The 16,675-nt window shown below is 36.6% G+C and overlaps 3 protein-coding genes across 4 annotated transcripts; 2 read left to right on the forward strand and 1 right to left on the reverse strand.

Annotated features, from left to right (window-relative positions):
* Positions 1-41: 41 nt before the first annotated feature.
* On the forward strand, positions 42-1,934 carry LOC129574749 (uncharacterized). Its single transcript, XM_055457165.1, has 4 exons — positions 42-205; positions 263-368; positions 566-847; positions 1,120-1,934. Exons 1-4 carry the CDS (start codon positions 97-99, stop codon positions 1,331-1,333), a joined length of 711 nt encoding a protein of 236 aa, XP_055313140.1. The 5' UTR covers positions 42-96; the 3' UTR covers positions 1,334-1,934.
* A 331-nt stretch (positions 1,935-2,265) lies between these two features.
* Positions 2,266-5,023, forward strand: LOC129574752 (GATOR complex protein NPRL2-like). The gene is made up of 6 exons (XM_055457168.1): positions 2,266-2,663; positions 2,737-3,178; positions 3,305-3,461; positions 3,590-3,719; positions 3,951-4,087; positions 4,187-5,023. Exons 2-6 carry the CDS (start codon positions 2,823-2,825, stop codon positions 4,985-4,987), a joined length of 1,581 nt encoding a protein of 526 aa, XP_055313143.1. The 5' UTR covers positions 2,266-2,663; positions 2,737-2,822; the 3' UTR covers positions 4,988-5,023.
* LOC129574750 (protein lap1) lies at positions 5,012-15,189 on the reverse strand. Of its 2 annotated transcripts, XM_055457166.1 has the most exons (8): positions 12,205-15,189; positions 9,521-10,019; positions 9,051-9,186; positions 8,096-8,773; positions 6,403-7,826; positions 5,801-6,115; positions 5,648-5,713; positions 5,012-5,574 (listed from the first exon to the last, which is right to left on the reverse strand). In XM_055457166.1, the coding sequence occupies exons 2-8, from the start codon at positions 9,680-9,682 to the stop codon at positions 5,398-5,400; spliced, it is 2,958 nt and encodes a 985-aa protein (XP_055313141.1). In that variant the 5' UTR covers positions 9,683-10,019; positions 12,205-15,189; the 3' UTR covers positions 5,012-5,397. The 2 variants fall into 2 exon arrangements, with proteins under 2 accessions (XP_055313141.1, XP_055313142.1); XM_055457167.1 differs by lacking the exons at positions 5,012-5,574; positions 5,648-5,713 and adding an exon at positions 6,223-6,281 and having other exon boundaries at positions 5,991-6,115; positions 12,205-13,619.
* Between the last annotated feature and the right edge of the window lie 1,486 nt (positions 15,190-16,675).

The raw sequence follows: 16,675 nt of genomic DNA on the forward strand, positions 1-16,675 counted from the left end.
AATACGAAAATATTTGACGACAACTTCGTGTGTGACAGATGTTCTGACAGATCGTGGTCTGGTGTATTGCCGAAATTTTCAATTTTTCTATATCAAATGTTCCGGACACTGCTACGAAATCTTACAATTACCAAAAATGCGGGCGATAAACTGTTAAAATGCCGTCCATTCACCACAGCCGCTCCATTGGCACAGGAAGAAGAAGGTTTGATTTTATTTGTGTTCTTTCGATTATCTTATTTCATTTCTCGAATGTTTTTAGAGTATAACTATGTGAAACTGTTGGGTACAATTGTGTCCAATGTACGAACCCTACCAAATGGCACCAGATCGCTAATCGTTCGAACTGTTGAGGGTAATGATAAATAGTGAGTATTCGGGGAATGTCCATTTTTGTCCATTTCTATCCATTTCAAGAGCAATCATTGGGATTTACTTCATTGGAAGTTTCGTTGCCTTGATTTGGTATAAGATGAATAGAGAGAAATATGAGAGAACATGCAAATCAACACATTATTTAGAAAAAAAATTCTAAAGATTCTGAAATGTTCTTGTGATTCAACAGTTGCAATCATCTGGTCAACCTAAAATCAGACGCACCGATGTCAATGGGTGAACGAATCTACATCTTTGGCAATCTTAGCTCGAAGCCATTCTCATTGGACGATGGACGTCTTCGGCAAAAATTGATAATCAAATCGAAATACAGTCGACTGCGTGGACATGAACGTAATATAGAGAACAAAAATGATCAGAACAATGTCAAGATTTTGGCCAAAATCACATCGGACATTCGACACGCCGACAATCACTCACTGTTTACACTGTCATCCAATCACATGCCAAAGTATGTAAATGAAAAATTGAATCAATTTTCAATTTTATTTTCAAGTTGAATTGATTTTTAAAGAGAAAGTTTTTTTTTTAATTGAAAATAATTCTATAGAAAGACAATTCTATATAATAACCAATTCAATCAATTAATGTATTCAACATTTTATATTTCAATTTTGAAAAACTTCAATCAAATTGAACAAACTTTCAAAAATGAATCAATTGAAACTTGGTCATTGTCATCAAATGTTCAATTTGAAACTAATATGTTCTCTAATTCAACAGAGGAGAAGGAAGAATACCGGGAATGATCATCACCGAATTTCATCGTGTCATTGTGTACGATCAGCCTGCACTTGGTGTACTACGAAATAGCATAAGCAAATTTGATAGAGTTTTAGTCGAAGGGAAAGTTAGTTATATGCCATACAAAATTACCAGTGGCAAGACACAGCATGGTGGATTCATCGTTGCCCAATCCATCCAGCGAATTGAGTAATCACTGTGCCGGTTAACTCAACAATTGAGTAAAATAAATTTCATTGAAACTCAAAAGTTCTTTTTCTTCCGGGATTGACCGGATTATGATTAGAAATTTCATACTGATCAATCAATTGTTCAACCCAAATTATGATTATTAGTGATTTTGTTAATTATTCATAAATAATTATTATTGCTGGGCACATTTTCAGTGTTGATCCATAAATTGAAGTGAAAAACGAAGAAAAATGTAAAAAAATCGTAGTGTCTTTGTAAAAATCAAACGAATGTATTTAACGTGTTCGCATGATTTTTTGTTGTTTGAAGAAATTTGAAAGGAGAAGTTGAAATGGTTTTTCAAAAAAAATTGTCATTTCGATTGAACACTTTTAACATTTTGGTTTGTATTACATTGTTCACGCCAAAATTGATAACTGAACTCTTACTCTTTTGCTCTTTCTCTTTCTGTCGAATTCCATTCGGGTTTCTGACCCATAAAAGAAATCAGAAATCTGAATACAATGTCAAAAATTGTAAGTATTCCACTTGAATTTAAAACGTGTTATCAATAAATTCTATTCGAAATTGGTGCTATCAATAAATTGATTGAAATCGTCCAATTTTTTGTTTGTTACAAAGTATGAAATATGTATAGTAACTGTAGGTAAGACTGCATGGTAAAGAGATAAAAATGATAATTTTTCGATTTGAACAAGCGATAGCAGTTCGACTACAATCAGGTACTTGAAGTTTGACCTTCCAAAAATGGTAAGTAATCAGGTCAAAAATCGATGTGCAATTGCCGCCAGCCCACTCAAAATTCGCTTTCATACCAAATACGTCAATAAATGCATCGTCACACGTACGTTCGAAGCATACATCAATTGACTGTTGCATCGTCTCGCATATATCGCATGAATCGACAATAAGAATTGCGTTTGCGAATTGTGTCGATACATTTGGAAGAATCACAGAATTTTGCTGATAACAATAACGCAAACAAACAATATTTTTGTTTCTTTTCTTTTTCTTCCATCCATTCTTATACACAACAAATACACACATATCACATGTGAAACTGGACTGGGCTTTATCAACCGAGACGATGTGTTTTTTTTTTGGTAGTATTTGTGTATCGTCGCATATGGAATGCGTATTTTGAGAGAGTCGGATCGGGATCGTGTGTTGTGTTTATTCTCAAAGTTGATCAGTTTGGTGTGATATGCAAAGTCATTCATACTCTCAAAGAGAGTGAGTCGATGTTTTGTGCTGCGCTTGCTTGTCTGCTTTGTCTCTCACTCTCTTGACGACGACGACGACGACGGTCACAACGAACGGAACAGAATATTGTAATATATTTCCATTTTGACTTTGTTTATACTACACCGACCATATGATTTTGTATTTATCTTTGTTTGTTAGTTTGTGGAGGCCAATTTAATCGAAAACATTTATAATGAAATCGTGTAAATGGCATACCATAGATATCACGTAGTAGCCTCTAGTCGATGTATGGACTACAATCAGTTTGGACGTTGATAAATTTTGTTAATAATAAAAAAAGCGCGAAAAAAAAACAAACAAATAAAGACAAAAATAAACGGCGATTGTGTACAGTGATGGCGGATGCGGCGGGAATAAGTGCAAGAGATTCGATGTCGGTGTTGTCAAAGGGCTCCGATAGTGATAAGGATGATAGGGGTGATAATTTTATTAAATGCATATTCTTTTGCAAATTTCATGCAACAGCTGGACCACAAATTGTCACCCAAGTACCAAATAATTATATATCAAAAGATGTATTCGATACGATCAGCCAGTATGTGATACCAAAGGCTCAACTGCAACGATGTTTCGTTAGTGTGTATGTAAAGAATATCGAACATCTGGAAACAATTAAAACCAACAGCAAACGCTTAATTCTCATCAAATTTCTCTCTCTCTCTCTATCTCTCTTTCTATGCGTGCTTGCGTGCGTATAAATTTGTAGATCACTGCTGGGTAAGAAATTTTTGGGCTATCCAGTGCGTATCGATAACAAGTTGTACGCGAGGAATGCATTCTATTTTAATTTTTGTTTCGTTTTCGCACCGACCACTCGAACTGTTGTCTTTGAAGAGATTATACGCAAGATAAGCGAATACATGGTAAAAACGGTTACATTAACAAAGAGAAAAAGTAGTAAACACACACGCATACACACTTCTCGAGTTAATTATTCATTAGCATGTTTCATTCTTTGTATTTCATAAACATTTGTTTTTTTGTTTTTCAGCTTTCACTTGAGCTAACGAGCAAGATATTGTCGCAATGCTCCGAAGATACGGCACAACTGACTCGGCTCATCAAATTGCTAACACAAATACGCACCGATTTAAATCGACGGAAAATGTGCATGCTTCAGGGTTAGTTTGATTTTCTACCGGCTACATTTTGATTTATGTTGACTTTGACCGTCGTTTTTTTTTCTGCATGTCTTTGTGTCTCTCGTTTTTTCTTCATTCTTTTCTCCATAATCGCTCTGATGTTGTTTTCGCTGTTCTTTTTTCGCTCCCATTTTTTTTTCTTTTCCGCTCATATTCACTTATATTTCTCTTTCTCTTTCTTTCGTTCGTTGTTTTTCTTTCAAATTCCAGAGGGGAGTACAATAATCCCATTGTGTATTGTACCGCATTACAAAGAGCCACCAGTGGTAAAACCGTACGTAGCGGCCGTGTTAAAAAGTGAATTTTATAATTATGTCGAGTCGCAATGGGATCTGACAACACTTCGTGTAAGTGATTTTTCTTAATTTATGCTAAACGAACGTGACAACGCTTTTAAAATGTGTTTCTTCTTCTTCTTCGGATTGCTATTCAAATGTAACCAACAGATTTTACCATATATTAATGGATTCAATCACATTGCTCGGATTGCATCATTAGCCGATGTGGCATTGGGACTGGCACTGCAATGTATCCGGCATTTGATATTATTGGGAGTGGCCACTGTGATACCCGTTTTTCAATATTGTAACATTTATCGGCCAACACCCAAACTGTCACAATTAGCCACGTGCAAACAATTGCAACAACGATGCATCGAACAATGTACAAAGATCAATAGCCAAACAAATATGCCGGGAACGAAAGCGAATGTTCGTGATGTGTTTCGGATATTTGCTTCGATGGCGCATGGAGCGACATTCGGTGAGCTGTGTGTACGTTTCAATCCATCGGCGTTGCATATCAACGAACGGAAAATGGTGTTGTTCGGTTTGCTCGAAGGTTTAATTCGACGTGTCGACAAATATCCGATCACAGTGCAACGAAATGTATTCTATGATTATGAACCGATACGATCGCCCATTCCAAGTGTGACTGGAACACAATCAAACAATAACTATTACAATAACCATAATTCGGGCAGTCAACCGTTACCCCGCAATCAACGCGACAAACTGATGAATCGAACGAATGGTGTGCAAATGAACGACAACCATGATACAACATCAAACAATCGATTCACATTCAATTCACATGAACGCACCACACTACAATCGAACAATCAATGCCAACATTACTACAATGGACTGAAATCATACGATGAAATTTGTACAAAGCGAGGCATTAGCTGTCAACAGCTAGACGTTCAACTATCAAAAGATCATCATGTTATTGTTATATTGAGATGAAAGAAATAAATAAACAGAATATCATTGATAATTTAATTTACTTTTAATTTAAATTTCGAACTATTCACATGTAAGAGAGAGGAAGAGAGAGAGAGGGTGAAGAAAAAAAATTGGTTATATTCAATGCAGTGAAGCTAAATCTTTGCTTCGGGTTTTTATGCAATTTCGTACAAAAAAAAAATCTTTGTTTTTTTACTTGCTACGAATTGAATTTCTATGAAAAAAAAAAATCATTATAATGCAAAAAAAAAAAATTAGTCTCATCGATTTAAGTTATTAGCATTGTACAATTGAACGTGTATGTGTGTGAAAAAATTGGTATTCGGAAACACGTAGAAATAACGCTATTGCTCAAATAATTGGTAGTAGTTTTTGTTGTTGTTGTTGTTTACTTTTACAACAAAGAATGTTCATTTATCACGCGATATCATGATATTCATCACTGATCCAGCATTCGATAGAACCGTTTCTGCATCGACCAATGATATTCGGCTGAAATCAACGCCATCAACATCCAAAATTTTATCCCTCACACTCAGTTTACCGTACGCCGATGAATGCTTTTCCACATCACTTATAAATATTCCCTGCCAAAAATATGAAATGACAACAATTAATTGAGAAATTCACTTGAATTCAAGCATGTCAATTATACGCTACCTGATTTAAATGTTTAACGATCTTAAATCCAATATCACTTGAAACTTTCGGAACACTCAATTGCATCTAGCGTGAAAAAAGAGACGGGAATTGAACGTATTTTCAATGGAGAAATGAAAAAAAAAGATTGAGAATTTGTCTGCAGATACTAACCACAGTTGGATTTTTATGTTCGCCAAAGAGCCACGGTGTTTTCGATTGCAACAACGAATCGTTACGGCTATGGTTGATGGTTTCATTTGTGTTGATTTCATTGTTGTCCGAATCAACGATATTGAATGAATTGCTTATGGTCGAATTGCTTTCGCTGGCATCTTGCGTTGACAACGAATTATCTGGATGATCCGGTTGATCCATTGATTTGGTTACATTTTGCTGATAGTTATTTCGATAGATATCGTAAATGAGTAAATCTTGTTTGGTTTTTTTCGTAAACGCCTTAGCTATGTGATACGGTGGCGGTTGTTGCTGTGGAAGAGCAGAAAAGGTTTTATTATTTTAAAATTTGGTTTTGAAGGGAATCCTAAAGGTAAAATGAAATTTAATCTAAATGAAATTTTGGATTCATTCCGAACCTGGAATTGAATTTGGACCAACAGTTATTCGATGAGATTTGATTGAGTTTTCTCAATTTCTATTTGATAAGTTTGGAAAACAAAATGTCTCAATGAAGTGTACTCAAAATACAACATCAATATCAAAGAAGAAAACCAAAAAAAAAAAGAAAAAAAAATGTCGGTCAACGTGTGAATTACCTGCGGTGTATCCAAATGGATGTTGTTGTGATTGGTTTCGGTGTCCATTGGTACGACTGGATACGACTGAAGATGATGGTTGGTTTTCAAATCACTGTCATCATCAATCGAATTCGTATCGTATGGATGGGTTGTATGATATGATTGATGTTGCTGTTGGTTGATATCATTATTTGGTAGGCCATTTTCTTCGTCATTATAATCGACGGTGTCAGATTCGGGAAAACCGGATGCATTTCGTCGCACGGCGTTCATGGAATCATACTGAACTAAGTCATTGTTAATGCCGGTGCTATGCATGATTGGTGTTTGCATTCGGCTGTCACTTCGGTACATGTCACCGTAGGCATTCGGATTGGATGGAAATTGTCGTGAAACATTGTTGTATTCGAGCGGTTGATGTGGCTGATTAAGTGGCGGTAAATGTTGACGCGATTGTATGCTCATATTCGCTAGATTCATATTGGGCACGCTGATATTGACATTTGCATTTGAAAGATTCATATTGATGTTTGCATTTGGAACATTGTTCATATTGATATTTGGTACGCTCATATTGCCGATGGTCATGTCGTTTCCGATGTTGTTCATCATCGGTGGCATGCCATGCAAATGGTTTGCGGCATCAAAATCATTCGAACTGGTCGCTTGCTGCTGCTGCTGCTGCGGCGGCGGCGGCTGCTGCTGTTGTGCTTGCATATTCATAATATTTTCCGTGTTCATCGTGTTCAACGGTTTCGTGTTACTATGTTTGTCGAGATTATTTGTGCCATTCTCTTGTTGTTGTGCATGCCGTTGCATATGGATTTGCTGGTGTTGCATTTTATTGGCCGCGAATTTGGCTTGCATCATTCGCAATTCTTTGGGATATGGTGTCGGTGAACGCATTAGCCTCAAATTTGGTGCAATCTCTTGTGGTGGATCGGATGCAAAGCAAATATTTCGTTTTCGCTTCTGCTGTGCAATGGCAGCCAACGATAGATTCTCTAAGGCAGCGATATGCATATTTGTTTGCGAATTTGTATCACAGGTCGATGGTGCATAATAATCATAATTACTATCCGGTGCCGTTGATGTGGATGGCGGTGCATTTGGTGTTGGCGTTGCATTTGTAGTGTACACTTGCGGCAATAGGTAACAGGTCAAATAAAAACATTGCGACTCTTTGTGGAATTCTTTTTGTAAAGGCATTAACGGTTGACTCTGATTGTCGGATATCCACAGGGCGGACAATTGTGTTAAATTCAGTATGGTCACTGGTAAATTGCTTAAGAAATTATTGACAATATTCAGAACACGTAATTGTGTCAGGCGGCCAATGTCTACCGGGATTTTTGTCAATTTATTGCCACGCACACTCAGTATTGTCAGACTGGAGCAACTGCAAATTTCGTTCGGTAACGATCGAATCAAATTCTCATCGGCTGTTGGAAGAAGAAAAAGACAAATATTGAATTAATATCAGCTCAATGGGAAATTCAATTCAAAACCTTCTACTCTTAGGTAATGGTATTTGAAGCGAATTCGATTTTAAATGTGAAAATTTGCAGAGGCAATGATTTGAGACGGAAATTTTCAACCAGAATTATTCCCAACCAATCCGAAATCCAATTCCCACCGCAAATCGTTTGATTTCATCAAGATCACCCAAATTTAAAAAAAAAAAAAATAAAAATTCATTTGCATTTTTTACCTGTTAAAAATCTCAGTCGACGCATCAGTCCAATGGTGCTGGGCAATTTGAATAAATCATTATGGCTGACCATCAGCTCTTCGAGACTTTCCATTTCGCATATTGAATCGGGTAATTCTTGCAATTGATTCTCATCCATTTTCAATGCAATCAATGATTTCATCATTCCAATGGAAAATGGCAACTCTTCAATTTCATTGGCCGACAAACACAATTCCTGACATCGTTGCCAGCTGCCAATCTCCGTCGGTAGATATTGTATTAAATTATTACTTGCATCGAAATGCACCAGTTCTTTCAAATTCGATACATTGCAATTGAAGCGTCGTATACGATTTCCATCAACCCACAATTCATTCAACGCCGTCAAACTTCCAATCACCTCGGGCAATTCGGTAAATTCATTGTTGCCAATATCAAGCCGTTTCAAGCACTGCAAACGATTCATGGACTTTGGCAGTGTTATCAAATTATTATCACGTAATTCGAGTATGCGTAAATTGGTTAGTCGACCAAAATTAGCCGGTAAATACTCTAAAAATGTATCATTCAAATAGAGCTCTTCGAGCCCAAATAAACTGGTTATGGCATCTGGAAGCTTCTCCAAACTGTTTATACTTAAATCCAAAAATGTTAACGATTTGCACGCGATTATCGAATCGGTGAGTCGAATCAAGGCTGCCATGGGAAGAGAAAGAGATAGACAGAGAGAGAGAGAGAGAATTGTTAATAGTTATTGATTTGAGGAATTTCACAGAATCGATTTTTTCGGTTGTCAACAAATTTTGAAATCATTTTACGCGCCCATTAGTGAAAAAAAACTCAATCACAATGTGTCAATCAAAAGTATTAGTGTCTAAATCAATGTTCCATTAATATTAATTCGAATGAATATACGAAAAATACCGATTCTGGGCAAGTTTTTTATTGCTCAATGTCGTGTCAAATCACTTACAGTTTCGTGCTAAATTGATTTTTCTCATGTTGGTCAATGATGAAAGGGCCGTTGGTATTGATGATAGATCATTATCGCTGAGATCCAACACTTTCAGTCCGTGGCACAGGAACAATTGTCTCGGCAATTCGGTGATCTTTTATTTGAAGAAATAAAAATTGAAAATTAATCAAAAAATTAACAAATTGTCTGATAAATTTGAATTTTAAAATTGCTAGCCCGTTTTTCCTCTATATTTTTATCGACTTTTGGCTTTTTTTCAGTTTTTCTACATTTTTCCAAATTTTTCTAGTTTTTTATTGGTAAACAACCAATTCTAGTTTTTTATTGGTAAGAAATTTTTCTGCAACACCGGAGAAAATTCTCTTTCAAGGTGAGAAAAATTCAGAAATAACGAAAAAAAAAATGTAGGACCATTCGATTGAAAAGAATGTCGCAAAAGAAGGCATGGAAAAAAGCAGCCCACTCACCCGATTCGATGAAAGATACAGTTCTTCCAGCGTTCTTTCGTATTGAAATACATCGGCCGGTACATCGTGAAGCGAATGATGTGCGTAATCCAAGACGAAAACGTCATTACAATTGGTTTGTGTTGTCTTGCTGGCGCAATTGAAGCACGTCCACCAAGGCATATTATTTCGATATTTGTCACAAATAAATACGTCACTGGATGATTATGTTGTCTAGTTGTTATTCTTCTACTTCGTCTCTGTTTTCTTGATGAAATGACAATCGCATTCACGCAAATATGCTTAAGTCTGCGTAGAATTTCGGTTCTGGATTATGGGTGGTTCGTGTTGAATCCGTTCTTCGTGCACCATCAAACAATTGAAAATCATCCATTATGAATGCACGTACCGAAATTATCAAAAACTTGACTCATCTATCTTTGTCTGTGTCTCGATCTCTCCGACCAACCAGAGCGCGGTATGAGTACGCGTACTTGAACTCCCTCCGTATAATTTCAAACTGTAATTAATCGAAATAAAATGCAGTCACAATGAAAATAAAATATAAAGTCATCAAATAAAGAGAAAATACGTAGGTCGAAGAAGAGGAGCGATGATATGAGCGAAACAAAAAAAAGAAAAAGTCGGATAACAGCAAACAGCAATTTCAAAGTGCATCAACAATTATGCCTCACTTTCAACTGTAAAAATGCAGTGAGCGAGCACAAGAACCGTGCACAATGCATGAGACAGCCAGGCTCATTGTTAAAGTGTACATTGAGCGCGCAAAAATGAACGCATACCCAAATAGAAATAGAAATAGAAATGGAAACATGATAACGGCATTTTTTTTCTTGTTATATTTTTTTCTTTCTCGTTGCGTACTAAGCGAGAAGTACCGAAAACATACACTCACCGTGTGTGTATACAAATCGTGTACATTCCATACTCGCTAACGGCACAAAACTGTAGAAGCAGCCGAAGGAGAAGCAAAAGAAAAAAAAACATTAAATGCGATGAATAATTAAGACAATTGCTGCATTTGATGATGTGCTTCATTCCTCAATCTGATCTTCAAAATAACAAACAACCGCGGGGGTAACACATTTCAAATATAAATAGAAATAGCGTGAAATTCTTGGCTTTGAAGTTTTTGCTTTCTTGGAAAATCATCGCGAAATTTTCAATTCTCTTTTGCCTTAGATAATGAAGAATAGTGTGAAATCGCAAACATTTCTCAGATGAAATGTAGCGTTTAATGGTCGTCTATTTTTGGACTTGTCATTTATAGGTGATTGAATTGATTGAAAACGGCGTCGTTTAATGAGACGTTTTTTTGTTTGTTTGTTATTGTCTCGAATTGATTGGCTGGACGGAAAGATGTGGAAGAAAAAACGATTGACGTTGCAAAATTGAAGAAGATAAAAAAATGAACAAGAAAAACGCGAGACTTCATCACGAGAGAAGGCCGCCCATATTATAAACAGAAAATATCTTTTTCAAACATTGTCTGTCAATTGATCTTTCCCCTCGCTCGTAATCATCTTCTCTCATTCAAATTAATTTATCTTGAAACTGCAATACAATAACACCATTTTCGTTGTATACACATATATCGCGTCGGCATGCATAAATTCTGATATATCGAATTGGAATTAACACGATTGTATGTTCAACCAGCTATAAAACATGTAAATAATTACAAACAGTTTTGGGTCTTTCGTTCACTTTGGTCGCCCCTTTTCTTTTTCTCCACGTGATACGCACACACACACACACACACACACCAAACACACACACACACCAAACACACACACACACACACACAGTGAGAGTTGTTTTTGCTTTAAAATTCCAATGGCGTTCACGGCGGCTGAATGTACATCAGTAAACAGCTAAGGACATTTTATTATTGAAATCAACAAACATTCTATCGGCTACTATTTAGTGGTGGTTTGCTTATTATTTAATCGCGGGTCGCGTAAAACGTAACGACAACAACTAAACAAACACATTTTATTGGACGGATCAACGAACATGAAAGGCATCATTTTAATCAATTAATGTACACATTGTTTGTTTGGTGTGTTTTTCATTCCTTTCGTTTTCGGCTTGTCAAACACAATTTTTTTTTTAATGGAAGTGGCAAAGAGCGGATAGACAAACGTTTATAATCACGCAATTTGTCATGCAAACGGCGTATGTGTGAAGGTTTTTGTGATGAGATTCGATGACAGAGATGAGACAAGAGAACGAGAAGAGGAAGAAAAAAAAAGCGCAAACATGAAGAAGACAGTCGAGTAAACTGTAAACAAAGTATCATAAATATTTCTCATTAACAAAACACTCTTGATATTATTCACTGGTTTATCTTCATTAGATAGGAGGCTCACTGTGACATATTCTCATCGCGAGTTCTTTGAATTTATTGTGCGTTTTCTTCTTCTTCTTCTTTCTTTTATGTTTTTCTTGTTGTTGTTTTTCTCTGCGCTGTTTTTTTTGTTTATCTAGATGCGTGCCTTTAATGTGATTTCAAAGTTTTCCAAAGTGAATCCAGTTTGAGGCCCCTTCGATAATTCCGTTCGGAATAACCTAAATTCCAAATGGTATTGTGTCGGAAAAAATTCGATTTTTTTTTCCATTTGCTCGTTCGCTCGATATTGCTTGTTTATATACACCACTCAATACGTGCTATTGTCACTTACCAGGTTCAATCGATAGATGCAATGTGTATGGTCAGGATAAATATACTCGAATGCGCGAACAAATGACACTTTTTCCCTCTCAATTCTCGCTCTGTTTTTGCGTTGTCTTTCCCGTTTTCTGTTGTTTTATTTGTTTCTAGCCTCTATCGGCAACGCACGCACGTACCACTACGAATGTTGTCTCTTCAATGGTCTCTCTAACACGATTCGATCACCATTCAGGCGGACACACATTGATTTTGGCGGGTAACGAAAGAAAAACTACACTCTCTCACACACACACCGTGTGCGTGTACTTTCGTGCTCTTTACCCAACAAAATATGATTTTACCGTTTTCACTCTCATTCAGAGCTCCGTGCTCTCATTCAGAGCTGGGGCATTCATAGTTTATTGTTTATTTTGTTGTCCATTTGGATGCGTAAAGGTATTTTTTTTTCGTAGGCGAACAAACACTGATCATATTCTTGAGATCATTTACCATCCATGAATGGGTAATATTTGGCGTTCAAACTCAACCATACATGGGAAATTCGCACAATTTCCATAAAATTTCGATTAATTTTGTTTTGTTCGAGAATTTGACACGTTTCTTTACATTTCGAAATCCTTTTTTTATGTTGTTGTTGTTATACCCGGTACACCTTTTGGTAGAATGTTCTATGTTCTCTTGAAATTCAATCACAAACGCCCAACCGAAGAAAAAAAAACAAAACCACTTTATAACATTCTTATTCCGAAAATTTCTCTGATACACTTAACAATTTCACATTACGATTTTGTTGTTTTTTTTTTGAAATATTTGTTCGTTTATTTAGATGATGAAAACAAAAAACAGAAACATCGAAAACAGTAATGTATTCGAATAAAAAAATTTTTTTAAACGTTGAATGTGTCAATATGAATGTCAACAATACGCAATTGAACTTCGTTATTTTTATTCGTGTGTATATTTGCCTTTATATTTCGTTTTGTTCTCGTTCCGAACACCGAAACCATGGAATGTGTGTATTAAAACCTTAAACTATTGGCTGCTGCTGCTGCTTCTGCTGTTGCGAACATTGTTTTTTAGAGCCGTTCTAGGCTGGCTTTTTTTTGTGTATATACAATTCTCCGGTTGCGTTTGCACACCACACACAATATGTGTATGCGATATCGTTCTTGTTTGCTCTTTCACTCCCTTTTTTCGGTCTCTCTTTTTATCGTTTTGTCTAGAAAACTTCATAGTTTTCTATCTGACGGAATCTATTATGGTTTCGGTTTATATCTTTTTATCCCGCTTACACTCGTGCACATCGATTGAAAAATCGTGACCGTTCGTAGTGGCGTTTTTGAATGTGTTAGTATGCACAGATAGAGAGAATGGATGTGTTAACCGGATGATTCTGAACCGGAGTTGAATAGTCAAAACAATCATATTGTATCTTATGAGAGAGCGACGGCGGGTTCAGTTGCCACAATGAAAAATTTTCGGGTATGTTCGTTGAATGCAATGTTTAAGTTGAATCCCCCATATTTGAATGATTTACGTTGAATTTTGGTGATTATTGGAGATTTGGTCATACTTTTTTGATCACTTTTTTACGATTTTCATTTTGTTTTTCATAATGTTTTTTCTTTTATTTCACAAAAATTGCCCAAAAAATTTGTTCGAATCATTTCCGTTGAGCACATCGAGTGCTTTCCTTGTGATAAAAGAACAAAGAGAATTGAGGAATTGAAGCAGAAACACATTTGAAAGCAGCTGCACCGTATGAAAAGTCACAAATGTCTCGTTCGCTTCACATTTATGTTCAGAGATGGCGGCAGTGGTTAAATTTATTTGGGAAAATGTAGATTTCGAATCGGTGTTTCAGCTGAATAAATAAAAACGACAAATTAATGATAGGGGATGTGTTATGTCAACCTTCTTCTTCTTCTTCTTTTTTATTTATTTATTCAGCCGTTTTTTTCTGTTATGATGCATATATATTTGTTGAACTTTGTTATTATTCATTTTAATGGCATTTTTTGAATGCATTTTTCATTCTCTCTCTCACTCTCTCTCAATCTCATCAGCTTTTGTTGTTGTTATTTTCAAACTTTCAACGATATGTGAATACTTTGAAATACTTTTTCATATTTAATCGTTCATCCATTAAATATCATAATTACGAAGAAAAAAAAACGAACTTTCTAACATAGGGGACTACGTATCATATATACTGAGAAACACACATACACACGCAATCGCATTAGGCCGTAAGCAGCAGTGAGCATATGTATACATACTGCTGACACTGTATATGTGCTGCATTGAAATATAAATGTTAATGTACTTGATGTGTTTACTGCTGCTGTTGTTGTTGTATGTTATTCAGCTATTCCAGTGCAGCATTTTTCTAGGAGTTAATAGCATATTTATTTTTTGTTCTCCTCCTTCTTCTTCTTCTTTTTCTCGATTCGTGTTCAGCGTACATTTTTGCTGCACTGTATGAATCGGAATGAATGCAGTAGCAAACACAATTGATCCGTTGACGTTACGTTTTTTTTTTGCGCTCGGTATTCTCTTCTCTTCACTTCACTTCACTTCGATCGGAATGGAACGAAGGACAAAAATTATGTGCACATAAGTACACACCGTATGAAATAGATCGCCATATGCATCCGAGTATACAATGATGATGGTCGATTTATTGTATATGCTCGCTCGCTCGCTCGGTTGCTCTATCTCTCTGTGTTTGTGTGTGTGTGTAGTGTGTACCCATCTGAAATGTCAATGTGTGCATGTGCTTGCAGCGTCTGTGTGTATGTTTGAGTGTTTGCCTTTTATTTTATTCAATTTTGTTGGCCTCTTGCCGACGTTAAAGATCACATTTCGTGCGATGGCAAGAAATTGTCGTCGCTGTTGACGTCGTTTGTCGACATAACGTTTCGAGGGAATTTCAAATTGATTCACTGGAAATGCGGCTCGTTTGCAAAAACTCAACGGAACCATACACTTCCACCTAAAAATGACAAGAAAAGAGGGAAAAAAGCAGCAAACTTTAACAAATAAAACAGCTCCTAATGAACTATTATCGATTGACATTCACAATGGAAATTAGATACGCTACTTAAGACCTCACTTACAATAGATATATATGTACTGCTGTTTTGCTACTACATTTTCTTTTTCGTTTTATTTTTAATGGAATGGTGAGTGTGTGTGTGTGTGTGTGTGTGTGTGTGGCAGTAGCATTTTTGCACGCATCAAATATAAAGAAAGACGAGGAAAAACACAACGACAATGAATGAAAAGAACGGAACGGATTGCTGGAAATGAGTCCAGTTCGAAAATGCGACTTATGTGAGTCCGATGCAATCGGTGAATGGTGTGAGCTTTCTTTCGTTCCATCATTTGTCTGTCGTCGTTGTCGTCGTCATCGTTGGTACTTCTTGCTGTGTTCATTCGCCCATCATCATCATAGTCATCGCCATCATCGTTTGTTGTTTTAACGAGCAAACTTTGCAATTTTTTTTTATGGTTGTCGCTTCATGTTGCCTCATTAGTTGCTCGAAAATTGTGTGTACTCACAGTCGTTCGATGTTCGCTTACACTGAAAATTGTTGATCATATTCGAACGAACGAACGAGAGATGTATATTTAACAACAACACGACGTTCAGCTCGACGAAATACAAACGTGCGTAAAATGACCTGAAGCGCAAAGGTGCCGAAAATGCGGCTCAATCAAATACACACGGCCGCAAAAAAAGGGGGTGCAAATCGTTCTCCGAAATGAAGAAGCCGAACAGAGAAGAAGAGGAAAAACCCTAAAACGTCGAATGTATGTATGGAAAAACGATGAAATGGAAAGGTACCGCGGTGCTGTGAGCGAGTTGCCAGTCGTTTAATGTACGGCAGGCATAAAACAGCCGTGTGCAAGCTAAGAGCGTAACTGTGTATGGTTTCTTTTTGACAGGCATTTTTCATGCACATCCGCGTGTCTGCGTGTCCCTCTTTATCGCTCCATCTCTGTCATGACGCTTATGCCCGCTTTTCATTCAGTCTGAATCGTTTTGTGTGCTCTGCTCTCGATGCTGCATTTTCAATTCAATTTGCCATTCGTCTAGTATTTCAAATATACATAGACACACGCGCTCAGCGTGACAAGCACACACACACATACCATACTTGAAGGCGAGAAATAATGCTTCACGTTAAATATTCCGTTCAAATGGAAAACGAACTTAGCGTAAGTATAATGTTCCTGCTTAGCTGAGTATTATATTATAGGAGGAATAAAGAGAAGCAGCAGCAGCAACGAACAAAAAAAAACCCGAATAACATACGATATAATACCCGTCTCAATCGACCTATACGCTTATTTACTTATACTCTCGAGTACATTTCGATGTTCGGTTGTGTGAGAAAACGAATGGATTTTATATGTGCAACGATTTTAAGTATGTAGCCGAGACTCGAAACTTTATATAGCGATGGCATATGTGG

Source organism: Sitodiplosis mosellana, unplaced genomic scaffold (genome assembly GCF_009176505.1).
Source record: "Sitodiplosis mosellana isolate CC-2019 unplaced genomic scaffold, AAFC_SMos_1.0 Smas_scaffold_6165, whole genome shotgun sequence".
NCBI lineage: Eukaryota > Metazoa > Arthropoda > Insecta > Diptera > Cecidomyiidae > Sitodiplosis > Sitodiplosis mosellana.

Excerpts from the sequence above, each read along its gene's own strand:
- LOC129574750 (XM_055457166.1), bottom strand. The coding sequence starts at position 9,682 with ATGCCTTGGTGGACGTGCTTCAATTGCGCCAGCAAGACAACACAAACC. Across the intron at positions 5,714-5,800 it reads AACATAAAAATCCAACTGTG|ATGCAATTGAGTGTTCCGAA; the intron begins GTTAGTATCTGC and ends TTTTCACGCTAG. Across the intron at positions 5,575-5,647 it reads TCGTTAAACATTTAAATCAG|GGAATATTTATAAGTGATGT; the intron begins GTAGCGTATAAT and ends TATTTTTGGCAG.
- LOC129574749 (XM_055457165.1), top strand. The coding sequence starts at position 97 with ATGTTCCGGACACTGCTACGAAATCTTACAATTACCAAAAATGCGGGC. Across the intron at positions 206-262 it reads ATTGGCACAGGAAGAAGAAG|AGTATAACTATGTGAAACTG; the intron begins GTTTGATTTTAT and ends GAATGTTTTTAG. Across the intron at positions 848-1,119 it reads TCATCCAATCACATGCCAAA|AGGAGAAGGAAGAATACCGG; the intron begins GTATGTAAATGA and ends CTAATTCAACAG.
- LOC129574752 (XM_055457168.1), top strand. The coding sequence starts at position 2,823 with ATGTATGGACTACAATCAGTTTGGACGTTGATAAATTTTGTTAATAAT. Across the intron at positions 3,462-3,589 it reads GCAAGATAAGCGAATACATG|CTTTCACTTGAGCTAACGAG; the intron begins GTAAAAACGGTT and ends TTTGTTTTTCAG. Across the intron at positions 3,720-3,950 it reads GAAAATGTGCATGCTTCAGG|AGGGGAGTACAATAATCCCA; the intron begins GTTAGTTTGATT and ends TTCAAATTCCAG.